Raw genomic sequence first — 16,171 nt, forward strand, 5'->3', positions numbered from 1 at the left:
GCTGGACAGTCAGCACCAGATACATTACAGCTCCATACTGGACAGTCAGCACCAGATACATTACACCTCCATGCTGGACAGTCAGCACCAGATACATTACACCTCCATGCTGGACAGTCAGCACCAGATACATTACACCTCCATGCTGGACAGTCAGCACCAGATACATTACACCTCCATGCTGGACAGTCAGCACCAGATACATTACACCTCCATGCTGGACAGTCAGCACCAGATACATTACACCTCCATGCTGGACAGTCAGCACAGATACACTACACCTCCATGCTGGACAGTCAGCACCAGATACACTACACCTCCATGCTGGACAGTCAGCACCAGATACATTACACCTCCATGCTGGACAGTCAGCACCAGATACATTACACCTCCCTGCTGGACAGTCAGCACCAGATACATTACAGCTCCATACTGGACAGTCAGCACCAGATACATTACACCTCCATGCTGGACAGTCAGCACCAGATACATTACACCTCCATGCTGGACAGTCAGCACCAGATACATTACACCTCCATGCTGGACAGTCAGCACCAGATACATTACACCTCCATGCTGGACAGTCAGCACCAGATACATTACACCTCCATGCTGGACAGTCAGCACCAGATACATTACACCTCCATGCTGGACAGTCAGCACAGATACACTACACCTCCATGCTGGACAGTCAGCACCAGATACACTACACCTCCATGCTGGACAGTCAGCACCAGATACATTACACCTCCATGCTGGACAGTCAGCACCAGATACATTACACCTCCCTGCTGGACAGTCAGCACCAGATACATTACACCTCCATGCTGGACAGTCAGCACCAGATACATTACACCTCCATGCTGGACAGTCAGCACCAGATACATTACACCTCCATGCTGGACGGTCAGCACCAGATACATTACACCTCCATGCTGGACGGTCAGCACCAGATACATTACACCTCCATGCTGGACAGTCAGCACCAGATACATTACACCTCCATGCTGGACGGTCAGCACCAGATACATTACACCTCCATGCTGGACGGTCAGCACCAGATACATTACACCTCCATGCTGGACGGTCAGCACCAGATACATTACACCTCCATGCTGGACGGTCAGCACCAGATACATTACACCTCCATGCTGGACAGTCAGCACAGATACATTACACCTCCATGCTGGACGGTCAGCACCAGATACAGTACACCTCCATGCTGGACGGTCAGCACCAGATACATTACACCTCCATGCTGGACAGTCAGCACCAGATACACTACACCTCCATGCTGGACAGTCAGCACCAGATACACTACACCTCCATGCTGGACAGTCAGCACCAGATACATTACACCTCCATGCTGGACAGTCAGCACCAGATACACTACACCTCCATGCTGGACAGTCAGCACAGATACATTACACCTCCATGCTGGACAGTCAGCACCAGATACATTACACCTCCATGCTGGACAGTCAGCACCAGATACATTACACCTCCATGCTGGACTGTCAGCACCAGATACACTACACCTCCATGCTGGACAGTCAGCACAGATACATTACACCTCCATGCTGGACAGTCAGCACCAGATACATTACACCTCCATGCTGGACAGTCAGCACCAGATACATTACACCTCCATGCTGGACAGTCAGCACCAGATACATTACACCTCCATGCTGGGCAGTCAGCACAGATACATTACACCTCCATGCTGGACAGTCAGCACAGATACATTACACCTCCATGCTGGACAGTCAGCACCAGATACATTACACCTCCATGCTGGACAGTCAGCACCAGATACATTACACCTCCATGCTGGACAGTCAGCACAGATACATTACACCTCCATGCTGGACAGTCAGCACCAGATACATTACACCTCCATGCTGGACAGTCAGCACCAGATACATTACACCTCCATGCTGGACAGTCAGCACAGATACATTACACCTCCATGCTGGACAGTCAGCACAGATACATTACACCTCCATGCTGGACAGTTAGCACCAGATACATTACACCTCCATGCTGGACAGTCAGCACCAGATACATTACACCTCCATGCTGGACAGTCAGCACCAGATACATTACACCTCCATGCTGGACAGTCAGCACCAGATACATTACACCTCCATGCTGGACAGCCAGCACCAGATACATTACACCTCCATGCTGGACAGTCAGCACCAGATACATTACACCTCCATGCTGGACAGTCAGCACCAGATACATTACACCTCCATACTGGACAGTCAGCACCAGATACATTACACCTCCATGCTGGACAGTCAGCACCAGATACATTACACCTCCATGCTGGACAGTCAGCACCAGATACATTACACCTCCATGCTGGACAGTCAGCACCAGATACATTACACCTCCATGCTGGACAGTCAGCACCAGATACATTACACCTCCATGCTGGACAGTCAGCACCAGATACATTACACCTCCATACTGGACAGTCAGCACCAGATACATTACACCTCCATGCTGGACAGTCAGCACCAGATACATTACACCTCCATGCTGGACAGTCAGCACCAGATACATTACACCTCCATGCTGGACAGTCAGCACCAGATACATTACACCTCCATGCTGGACAGTCAGCACCAGATACATTACACCTCCATGCTGGACAGTCAGCACCAGATACATTACACCTCCATGCTGGACAGTCAGCACCAGATACATTACACCTCCATGCTGGACAGTCAGCACAGATACACTACACCTCCATGCTGGACAGTCAGCACCAGATACATTACACCTCCATGCTGGACAGTAAGCACCAGATACATTACACCTCCATGCTGGACAGTCAGCACCAGATACATTACACCTCCATGCTGGACAGTCAGCACAGATACATTACACCTCCATGCTGGACAGTCAGCACCAGATACATTACACCTCCATACTGGACAGTCAGCACAGATACATTACACCTCCATGCTGGACAGTCAGCACAGATACATTACACCTCCATGCTGGACAGTTAGCACCAGATACATTACACCTCCATGCTGGACAGTTAGCACCAGATACATTACACCTCCATGCTGGACAGCCAGCACCAGATACATTACACCTCCATGCTGGACAGCCAGCACCAGATACATTACACCTCCATGCTGGACAGTCAGCACCAGATACATTACACCTCCATGCTGGACAGTCAGCACCAGATACATTACACCTCCATACTGGACAGTCAGCACCAGATACATTACACCTCCATGCTGGACAGTCAGCACCAGATACATTACACCTCCATGCTGGACAGTCAGCACCAGATACATTACACCTCCATGCTGGACAGTCAGCACCAGATACATTACACCTCCATGCTGGACAGTCAGCACCAGATACACTACACCTCCATGCTGGACAGTCAGCACCAGATACATTACACCTCCATGCTGGACAGTCAGCACCAGATACATTACACCTCCATGCTGGACAGTCAGCACCAGATACATTACATTTCCATGCTGGACAGTCAGCACAGATACACTACACCTCCATGCTGGACAGTCAGCACCAGATACATTACACCTCCATGCTGGACAGTCAGCACCAGATACATTACACCTCAATGCTGGACAGTCAGCACCAGATACATTACACCTCCATGCTGGACAGTCAGCACAGATACACTACACCTCCATGCTGGACAGTCAGCACCAGATACATTACAACTCCATGCTGGACAGTCAGCACCAGATACATTACACCTCCATGCTGGACAGTCAGCACAGATACACTACACCTCCATGCTGGACAGTCAGCACAGATACACTACACCTCCATGCTGGACAGTCGGCACCAGATACATTACACCTCCATGCAGGACAGTCAGCACCAGATACATTACACCTCCATGCTGGACAGTCAGCACAGATACACTACACCTCCATGCTGGACAGTCAGCACCAGATACATTACAACTCCATGCTGGACAGTCAGCACCAGATACATTACACCTCCATGCTGGACAGTCAGCACCAGATACTTTACACCTCCATGCTGGACAGTCAGCACCAGATACATTACACCTCCATGCTGGACAGTCAGCACCAGATACATTACACCTCCATGCTGGACAGTCAGCACCAGATACATTACACCTCCATGCTGGACAGTCAGCACCAGATACATTACACCTCCATGCTGGACAGTCAGCACCAGATACATTACACCTCCATGCTGGACAGTCAGCACAGATACACTACACCTCCATGCTGGACAGTCAGCACCAGATACATTACACCTCCATGCTGGACAGTCAGCACCAGATACATTACACCTCCATGCTGGACAGTCAGCACCAGATACATTACACCTCCATACTGGACAGTCAGCACCAGATACATTACACCTCCATGCTGGACAGTCAGCACCAGATACATTACACCTCCATGCTGGACAGTCAGCACCAGATACATTACACCTCCCTGCTGGACAGTCAGCACCAGATACATTACACCTCCATGCTGGACAGTCAGCACCAGATACATTACACCTCCCTGCTGGACAGTCAGCACCAGATACATTACACCTCCATGCTGGACAGTCAGCACCAGATACATTACACCTCCATACTGGACAGTCAGCACCAGATACATTACACCTCCATGCTGGACAGTCAGCACCAGATACATTATATCACTGCTGGACAGTCACCAACTGATAAATGTCATCTCTCCTTTACAGTCACCACAGCACATATTACACCTCCAGGCTGTACAGTCACCAGCAGATACCTGCTGTACAGTCACCATCCAAATACATTATTCCCACCAGGGCTCTGTAACATCGCTGTTGTACTGGATGTATAAATATCACTGCTCCCCTATAAGCACCATCCTCTTATTTACAGATTTTCAGGCTAATCATTTAGATGTTGCTCTGAAAGTAAAAATCCATTTCCGTGTTTGATTCAACCGTTTGTATAATCTGTATATCCTTACATATTATAAAGTTACAGTATATACACAATATACAGAAATGCAGAGCAGTACTGTAACAATGTAACGGATATACAAGTCCTGGTACAGTGATATACACACAGCTCTCACATGTAGGGAACAGAAGTAACACAAACACGGGAGCACCAAGCATCAGACTGTACCAGAACCTCACCATCGGCACCACGTCACTCTTACCTTTGTGGTGTCTGAATCCGGGCTCTCTGAAGTGCAGGTGATAGCCGAGCCCCAGGGACCACAGGGCGCAGAGGCTGTGTGTAAACAGTAGGTATTTCATATTTCCTCTGAGAGCTGGTAAGGCAGCTGGGAGATGGGATCAGGATAAGGCACAGACGAGCACTGCGGTACAGCTCCGACGTGTGTGTGCTCTCTCTCTGACAGCTCAGACTGTGTGGGAAGCAGGGAAATCTCCTGTGTGCCCCCGCACTGCAACTGGGCAGCAGCCAATCAGATCACAGAGCAAGGACATCAACTCCGAGAGGGAACCAAAGTGAGCTAGTACTACCCTAACATACTACCCGGTAGAGCGAGACGTCACAAACATACAAATGACTGATACAACGCACGGCAACAAGCCAATCACACGTACAGTTATTATTAACCTGTATAAACCGCACCATGTTGGCACGTACGTGGCACAAGTTAACAATATTATTCCCGTTTACAGCCGCATGTGGACCTTGGGCCGTTTGCCAAAACATTCATCATCACCATTTTTTTTATATAGCGCCACTGATTCCACAGCGCTGTATAGAGAACTCACTCACATCAGTCCCTGCCCCATTGGAGCTTACAGTCTAAATTCCCTAATATAAACACACACACAGACACACACACAGACATAGAGAGAGAGATATACTATGCTCAATTTTGATAGCAGCCAATTAACCTACCAGTATGTTGTTGGAGTGTGGGAGGAAACCAGAGCACCCGGAGGAAACCCACGCAAACACGGGGAAAACATACAATCTCCACACACATAAGGCCATGGTCAGGAATTGAACTCATGACCCCAGTGCTGTAAGGCAGAAGTTCTAACCACTAAGCCACTGTGCACATATTTTTATTATAATATCCTAACAAAATATTGCATATGTGAGAATTATTATTTTTTTATCCGCTTGCGGCTCAATGGCAGGACGCAATTTTCCTTTGCACGCTCCGCTTCCCAGTAAACGTCTGCAGAGTCACCGACAAGAGGCTGTTTGAGGTGAACGGAGGAGGATACGGAATAGAGGGGGGGATAAAGGAGTAAAATGAGGAAGGGCCGGTGCCAACAGCAGTGTTTCGTCACCCAATACAATCGCTTTGGTTCAATGTGTTTAGATCACAATCTCTCGTATCTGAGTATTCTCAGAGGGCCTGGAGCTGTCAGGAAACGATAAATCAGCCCTACAACCCAGCTGGATATAGGCTTGACGTGAGCTCTTATAATAAATGAACGTGTCTATTGCCACAGACCGCTGCACCGTACACGGCTCTCTGCAAGCAGCAATTCATACTACTCTCGTACTCTATTTATAAAAGCTTTGCCTGGGCGACGACAAGCGGCAGATTCTGCGAGACAGATTTGTTGTGGATAAGCACAATCTAGAGGACGAGATATAACACTCTATGTCCTGATAAGGAGCTGTCACGTTGGGTGTACACTCATTCCGCGCCCGCGCACTGGATAGAGAAAGTGTGGGATCTGGCATACTGATGCTTGCAATGCCGCGGGAGCTCCTACAGTCCGGCTGCCAGCGTGAAACCCCCCCCCTCTCTCGGCTCATTAGGGAATCAGAAATCTGGGCAGTTCTCCATTCTCCTACACAAGACAAATGGGCATCTCTCTAGCGCCATCTGAGATCGCCTCCGCACGCGGTAAGGCTTTATTTTTAAACGTTGGACAATTTAATTTGCCAAAGAAGTTTCAGTAAGAGATAAAAATAGCCATGTAGTCAATAATATATAAAGAGGTACCATCATAATTATATGCTTTTAGCTGTATGGGAGAGTCCTATGCTTCAGTGTTACTTTCTAATCTTAGTATCATTGATCCAAAATACCAGGAGGAGAAAAAGTCAATGGATTTGGACAAGTCTCTCCTCTGCCAAAAAAAAATAATGTTTTGCTCCTGTAAACATTTGGTTTCTGCTTGTTCTCAGGAGAGTTTAACCCGATCTCTGAGCCAGTCAGTCGCCAAACTCCTCTCTGGTCACATGATGACGGGGGGAGTGGCAGGGATTTATGCTACGAGCGTTCCGAAGTCTCTCTGGCTACATCATGTGTCACGGGACTTTGGTTGCCATGGTAATTATGTAACACTTCGCAAACCGTAAATCATTTAACAGCAGCTTGAATCAAAACCCTAGGGAAAAATGAACGTCTCCACCTGGTACGGGCTGATTTATATTAAAGAAACGCAGGCCAAATTTGGCAGCTTTAAGAGGTTACAGCCATTGAGCAAAGTAACTATTTAAAAAATATATTTATAATATCTCAAAATCCTGAGAATCTAATCATCGGAAATGAATGGCAGACATCAATGAATTGGACCCTCCACAGTATAATTAAGTGTCATATAATGTATAAACACATTCACATAGAGATTTAATCACATAGAGCACATATTATAAAATGTTATAAACTATATATAAAAATAGGGCACACTGTCACATTCACTGGTTATATATGAAGACAGACACAGGGAGGGGGGAAGATTATCAAATTAAATAACTGTCTCTTATGGGGCAAGTACAGCCTCTCTTAAAATTAAGATGTATCAAAGGCTGTGTATAATGATAAGTGCGCTCAGTAGCGCACCTGAAAAGAACGGAATTATAAATACGCCCACTGCGCAGTCTTTCTCCTATGGTGCAATGTTAATAATAATTCCATTTTAGGATATATGTTGTACAGCAGGATCACTGTAGCGGAGGGGATTAAGACCCTAGAGCTCTGTTAATCAGTCATCAGTATTTAGTGTATTATTCAGAGGGATCTGCCTCCTGTTCGTGTATATCCCCCGGCCATCAGAGACACTGCACACGCAGAAGCCTTTCATCAATCTTTTATGCTGCTGTTGTCTCCCATTATTCCACAATACATAACTGATAACAATTGCACAAAGCCTTCCACATCAACAAAATTGCGCCCGCAGGCAACTAAATACATTATCTGAGGCTTAGGGAATTTGTGGCTCTCCAGCTGTCACGCAACCATAGGGCTCAAAAAGCTCTGCTTGGGCATGCTGGTACTTGTAGTCCCCCAGCAGCTGGAGAGAGAGAGACAGGTATTGTAGCTTTGTATTATGTCAATGTCAACCCTCAGCTGATGGCTATTTGTTAGTAGTCTTTCCAATCACTATGCGCACCTGTCATGCAATTAATCGGTCCGAGTGGTTAAAATAATCCCACAATTTGGAATAGAGTGTGAGCTGAACCAGCCACCAGGGGGCACTGCAGATACATTATGGAGGCTGCCTACCAGGTCCATAAGCTGTGATGTGTGTTATTAGTACACGTGTGATAACACACTCATGTACAGGGGGAAAGGCTGATTTTAGCAATACCAGGACAAAAGCAAAATATTTAGCTACATGGAGTATTAACACAGTTCTTGTCATGTAATACTCTGGCGATCAGCTTTTCATTCACAAAGTAGGGTTGGTTTTGGCCATTTAACCTTGGAAATACATTTGCACACATCCCAAAACCTTCTTAAGTAAATCAGCCTAAGGCAGGCTCGGACATATTTATCAGGTGGAGGTTAGGGGCCAGGGCCAGAAGATAGGAGCCGGCAGCTATGTAGCAACCAATCTGTGAGCTGTGCAATAATTTGTTTGTTATTTGTAGTGATGTGTTATGGTAAAAACACAGCTTAATACCAATGTCCCCAACATTATAAATGCAGATATTGTACCAGCCTGCATGCTCCTGCAGAGACACACATAGACACTATCCGCCTGTCGCCCCTACACACATAGACACTATCCGCCTGTCGCCCCTACACACAGTCACTATCCGCCTGTCGCCCCTACACACAGACACTATCCGCCTGTCGCCCCTACACACAGACACTATCCGCCTGTCGCCCCTACACACAGTCACTATCCGCCTGTCGCCCCTACACACAGACACTATCCGCCTGTCGCCCCTACACACAGTCACTATCCGCCTGTCGCCCCTACACACAGACACTATCCGCCTGTCGCCCCTACACACAGTCACTATCCGCCTGTCGCCCCTACACACAGACACTATCCGCCTGTCGCCCCTACACACAGACACTATCCGCCTGTCGCCCCTACACACAGACACTATCCGCCTGTCGCCCCTACACACAGACACTATCCGCCTGTCGCCCCTACACACAGACACTATCCGCCTGTCGCCCCTACACACAGACACTATCCGCCTGTCGCCCCTACACACAGTCACTATCCGCCTGTCGCCCCTACACACAGACACTATCCGCCTGTCGCCCCTACACACAGACACTATCCGCCTGTCGCCCCTACACACAGACACTATCCGCCTGTCGTCCCTACACAAAGACACTATCCGCCTGTCACCCCTACACACAGACACTATCCGCCTGTCACCCCTACACACAGACACTGTGTCCACCTCTGGCCTTTACACACAGACTCTATGTCCACCTCTGGCCCCTACACACAGACGCTATGTCCACCTCTGGGCCCTACACACAGACGCTATGTTCACCTCTGGCCCCTACACACAGACACTATGTCCACCTCTGGCCCCTACACACAGACGCTATGTCCACCTCTGGCCCCTACACACAGACACTATGTCCACCTCTGGCCCCTACACACAGACGCTATGTCCACCTCTGGCCCCTACACACAGACACTATGTCCACCTCTGGCCCCTACACACAGACACTATGTCCACCTCTGGCCCCTACACACAGACGCTATGTCCACCTCTGGGCCCTACACACAGACGCTATGTTCACCTCTGGCCCCTACACACAGACACTATGTCCACCTCTGGCCCCTACACACAGACGCTATGTCCACCTCTGGCCCCTACACACAGACACTATGTCCACCTCTGGCCCCTACACACAGACACTATGTCCACCTCTGGCCCCTACACACAGACACTATGTCCACCTCTGGCCCCTACACACAGACACTATGTCCACCTCTGGCCCCTACACACAGACACTATGTCCACCTCTGGCCCCTACACACAGACACTATGTCCACCTCTGGCCCCTACACACAGACACTATGTCCACCTCTGGCCCCTACACACAGACACTATGTCCACCTCTGGCCCCTACACACAGACGCTATGTCCACCTCTGGCCCCTACACACAGACACTATGTCCACCTCTGGCCCCTACACACAGACGCTATGTCCACCTCTGGCCCCTACACACAGACACTATGTCCACCTCTGGCCCCTACACACAGACACTATGTCCACCTCTGGCCCCTACACACAGACGCTATGTCCACCTCTGGCCCCTACACACAGACGCTATGTCCACCTCTGGCCCCTACACACAGACGCTATGTCCACCTCTGGCCCCTACACACAGACGCTATGTCCACCTCTGGCCCCTACACACAGACACTATGTCCACCTCTGGCCCCTACACACAGACGCTATGTCCACCTCTGGCCCCTACACACAGACGCTATGTCCACCTCTGGCCCCTACACACAGACGCTATGTCCACCTCTGGCCCCTACACACAGACGCTATGTCCACCTCTGGCCCCTACACACAGACACTATGTCCACCTCTGGCCCCTACACACAGACACTATGTCCACCTCTGGCCCCTACACACAGACGCTATGTCCACCTCTGGCCCCTACACACAGACACTATGTCCACCTCTGGCCCCTACACACAGACACTATGTCCACCTCTGGCCCCTACACACAGACGCTATGTCCACCTCTGGCCCCTACACACAGACACTATGTCCACCTCTGGTCCCTACACACAGACACTATGTCCACCTCTGGCCCCTACACACAGACACTATGTCCACCTCTGGCCCCTACACACACACACATTATCTTCTTACCGAAATATCCTTTACTGTCGACTCACAAATTTTCATGGTGTTGCAAAGCACCGTTACCACCTAAGGTGCCGACGGATTTATTCTGTGCGTTCGGACAAGCTGATACTTTATGTTCTTTTATATACATAAAACATGTATTTGTTATTAAGCTGCTGTCCTGCTTATATGTTGGGACACCATAAGGCAATTTACCATTATGTTTAATTGCTGATATAACATCATGTTCCTCTCTGAATAGAAATACTCTTCTCGTTCGCCAGGGCACTGGATTAAAGAACTGGTACTTTTTAAAAAATAAAATAAAAAATAAAATAGCAGAACCTGTTTGCAGCATTTTTTTATTTGATGCTCATTTGATTAAATATTCAACTATTTCTTCTGATGTTTGCTGCACGAAGACCATTTCTGTGCAATAATTGAGATTTTCTGCGCATTGAAATTCTGCTACCGGAAACACACAAGTGGATATCCGGACGAGATCCGGTATTTTGGTCCTTGGTCTAAGCGATTGGATCAATTCTGGCATCACAAGGGCCTATCCGTGCGGTCATCTTCTGACCGTATCCGTCACTCATCCAGAATAATGGATCCTTTCGGCGCTTCTGCGTCAACAACCAGTATATAATGCAGACTTCATTCTAGCCAGCAATAGAAAATGCAGATCCTAGTCTCTTTTTGGTGACCAGTACCCAATACAGATCTCCTCTCTGGTGACCAGCATTCCACGGACAGACCAAGTCCGATAACCAAAACACAACTGGTTTTGGTAAAAAAAAAAAAATCATAATCCAAAGCCTATTCTGGAGACGATAAACTTGCTCTGAATTGAACGCTCTCTGGTAGCTGCCAACGAATGTGGTCCCATTAGAGCCACCAATGTGCTTCTAGGGTTAATTTTAACTTTAGTTTTCACATAAATCAAGTGCAAATATTTCCAGTAGGATGTCCCTTTAAACGGTCTTTAAGTACTGGTTGGGGGGGTTAAACAACAAGGAGAGCTCAGTGCGGCATTTATAGGATTCATTAAAAAAAAGAAGAGGACACGTTGTCACAAGCCTCGGATTACGTGAAATTCAAGGTTTCTAAGCTTCATGACCTTGTTCTAGGGAGTTCCTTTCTCTAGTAGAGGACTGTAACGGCGGGCTGGCGTACGGACTGGAATAGGATTAGGGGATCTAGGACACACCGCAGCTGTTGTAGAACTACAAGTCCCAGCAGGGGAACGCTGGGAATTGCAGTGCCTCCACAGATGAACAGCCGCAGGTTGCCTAACCCTAGATTAAAACACACATTACTGTGCCTGTGTGACGGATCATTCAAAGCACATGGGTAATCAATGGAGAGAAATAGCTATTATATAAATACAGCAGCCACAACAGTGACATCAGCAGGCCAGGAGAGGTACTGCACTTCATTTTAAAAAGATCAAAGTTTATTCTATTTTTGCTAATGAAATAAGTGCCGAACATTAATGTTATTTCAACTTCATCACCCGTCCTTTGAAACATATTTAAACATGATTATGATCACAGGATGATACCCGTAGATTTTTTTTTTTACACGCACTCACAATTTATCAAGCAGCTCATTAGAGCTTGTGCATAGTACGGTACAAGAGACCGTGGTCAAACGTATACAGCATTTCATCGCCTACCGACGCACATAAAAATAGGGATCACCGATCTCTATAAATGACATCAATGCATAAAAGCCTTTATAATTATGAATGCAAAATACATAACGATAACTAGGCTGAATTTACAGGTATACTTTAACCCAGTAAGTGCTGGCAGCTGTTTGCGTGGCTTTCCTCCGGGTGCTCCGGTTTCCTCCCACACTCCAAAAACATACTGGTAGGTTAATTGGCTGCTATTACAAAATTGCCCTTAGTCTCTCTCGGTCTGTGTGTCTGTATGTTAGGGTATTTAGACTGTAAGCTCCAATGGGGCAGGGACTGATGTGAGCGAGTTCTCTGTACAGCGCTGCGGAATTAGTGGCGTTATATAAATAAATAGATGATAATGATATGTAGATGTGACACGACACACACAGTAACGTTACAATTATAAACAAAAGATTGTCAGAAATCCAAGTATATAAAAAGGACATTCAATACGAAATATCTAGACCAACTGTTTGCAGTCGTACAGACCATATACTGCACTATCTACAATCACCACGAATCTTCATAACGCCATCCTATAGATATCACCGTACAGGCGATTTAAACTGTTAATTTTCTGCTACAAATGGAAAGAATTCTCTAGGCTCCCACAAAAATCATTACTGCCGAACCATCATGAATAATGAATAGTATCCGCGCAACACAGTTCAGGCCTATAAAAGACGACGTTACACGAGCAATATAAAATGTTGGTCTGAAATTAAAATTGCAATAACATGAAAAAAATTATGTTTTCTGCTTTCAGATCTATGGGATCCTGTCTTTTATCGATGTCTCTGCTATACATTCTCTGTTTTATAGACTTCTGGTGAGATTCCCCTTCTCTGTCAATGGTCAAAGACTCTTTCGTCGTTCGTTTGCCCTTGCAAAACGCAGGGGGTTTAATCAGACTATACAATGTACCCACATACAGCCATGGTTATATATAATTACTGGGCACAGTAATTTGTATACAATTACTGGGCATTAACAAACGTCTACAAAATCACTGGGCACAATCTAATTTATATATTATTACAGGGTAGAGTAATAAGTCATGCGTGTATATATAATGACAGGTTATAATCTGTCTCAGGGTCTATGGCAGGAACTTCATATAAAAATACAAATAACAGTATGTGTCACATAGCATGTGATTGTGCCAACTGTGCCCGGTAATTTTATATAAATATAACTGTGCCCCCAGTGAGATTCGATTCAACGCGATGAGTCCCCAAAACAGTCCGCGGCGGCCCATGGCCTTATGGTCTGATGGAAATCTCCGCTCGTGTTCCCTGGGAGATATCTTACAGTAATAGACGAAAATATGTTCATTCCGAACACCGGTTGAGCGATGTTCAGCGACACCTCGCGCTGTATTGAATCCCCCCTCCTATATAAGAAGTTGTGGCCAGGGATTATGGGCGTGGTTCTTCTATGGACTTAAGACCCTTTGCATAATGTAGCTTGCGTGAAATAGCTCCACATTCTCATTGCGCCAATAAACGCAATTCATGTCTGAACGCAAATGACCGTTACGACCGTGCGGAACAGGGGCGGGAAGGGGCAGATGAGCGTAGGCAATGTATGTGCGTAGGCAATGTATGTAAGGGCGCGCCAACGCAAACGTGGCCGATTCAAGTTCTGGGGTTCTCTTAAGTAGGTGGTTTTTAGCCGTATCAATGTACTAGCTACAGGGCAGTGTACGTGCCGACTGATAAGGATGACTGACAAGCATAGTCTGTATTAGCTAGCATAGAACGTGTGTGAACTTGCAGCTTGTTCTGTCTGTTAACATACGTCCAGTACCGTATAGCGTTCTTGTACCCAGATTCAAATGGAAACGTATCTTGAGATCCGCTTGGATCTGAATACAGGCGCTCGTACGCTCAAGTTCTTTTTTAAAAAAAAAGCAGTTTGCGTCCGACGATGAATCAGACCCTATATATGTAATTGTATCCAATCCCATATAATAATTGTGCACAACCATTCATGTCTGTAGATCAATCACTGCCCACATTCAGTTACATTTATATATAAGAAGAGGTTACTGTTATTTTCTTCGGCTGGGGACAGTTTGCATTTTGCAGTCTAGGGGACCAGAACGTCGGGAATTCCTAATATCCATCAAATAAAATAGACGCACAGCCCCCATCCAACAAGAAAACTTGAACCCAAATGTTTTCCTGGACATTTAGTGCTGGAGCGTTACACGATCTGCCTGTGCGATGTAAAGACCAGCTTGGAATAATTATAATAATAATGCCTATTAAACAGGTGACAGTTGGGGAAAGATAATCATATTTATTCAACGGGTCGCCACCAACGTCAATGCTGCCCTCGCTGCTCAGACTGAACTTTCGGCTTGATGACTAAGACACCCATGATCCCATGTTATACAGACACGGATGATCCCATGTTATACAGACACGGGATGATCCCATGTTATACAGACACGGGATGATCCCATGTTATACAGACACGGGATGATCCCATGTTATACAGACACGGGATGATCCCATGTTATACAGACACGGGATGATCCCATGTTATACAGACACAGGATGATCCCATGTTATACAGACACGGGATGATCCCATGTTATAGAGACACGGGATGATCCCATGTTATACAGACACGGGATGATCCCATGTTATACAGACACGGATGATCCCATGTTATACAGACACGGGATGATCCCATGTTATACAGACACGGGATGATCTCATGTTATACAGACACGGGTGATCCCATGTTATCCAGACAGGGATGATCCTACGTGGTGCATATAGCAATCACAGACAGATGATAAGACGGGTACCAGAGAAGAAACCGGCATTGATGGGTAGGTAAAATGCTAAAAGGTCTACTACAACGTTGGCAAGGCTCACTCATTATGTACAGGTGGAGTAGATTTCAGTGCACCACGCACTGTACTAAACTCTGCTCCGCCTGTAGATTAACACACTCAGATATAACGCACACAGCAGCAGTAACGTGGCTCCTCTAAGGCCTTAATTCCACCCTTACCTGCTCCCATGCATGTTCCATTGGCGGCTTCTACGTAGCCCCGAATACAAGGGCCACACTTTGAGGACCCCAACGGGCAGACTTCCCTCTTGTTTAGAGGACAGTTTAAACTATTGGGACACAGTTTAGCTGAAAGACACAAAAACAAGGCGTGATAAGAATAAGCTCAGTACGCATTAGTAGCGCAGTACATAAAAGAACGAAACATTTTTATTATAGATGTGAAGTCAACGTTATATTACATAACAAAGACGCTAGACATATCCCAGGACCCAGTTAGCCTGTGCGCCGAAAAACAAAACAATTGCTACAGACGCCCCCCCCGGACGCCATCTTTCTCACCCACGCCTGCGGCATGATCTTCTCCTATGCAAGACACACAGCCCATTCAATAAATTAAGCCTCCTCTCTG

The 16,171-nt window shown here is 47.0% G+C and overlaps 1 protein-coding gene across 2 annotated transcripts in view; it reads right to left on the reverse strand.

Moving 5' to 3' along the window:
• Positions 1-16,171, reverse strand: part of NPDC1 (neural proliferation, differentiation and control 1) — a 72,366-nt gene that overhangs the window by 22,758 nt on the left and 33,437 nt on the right. The window contains exon 2 of one of the 2 annotated variants that reach the window (XM_075185381.1): positions 15,760-15,888. In XM_075185381.1, coding sequence (XP_075041482.1) covers positions 15,760-15,888 — 129 coding nt within the window. Of the gene's footprint in view, positions 1-5,189; positions 5,414-15,759; positions 15,889-16,171 lie in introns of those variants that run through there. The other variant, XM_075185382.1, reaches the window with a different exon arrangement.

Source organism: Mixophyes fleayi, chromosome 9, assembly GCF_038048845.1.
Source record: "Mixophyes fleayi isolate aMixFle1 chromosome 9, aMixFle1.hap1, whole genome shotgun sequence".
In the NCBI taxonomy this organism is placed as follows: Eukaryota; Metazoa; Chordata; class Amphibia; order Anura; family Limnodynastidae; genus Mixophyes; species Mixophyes fleayi.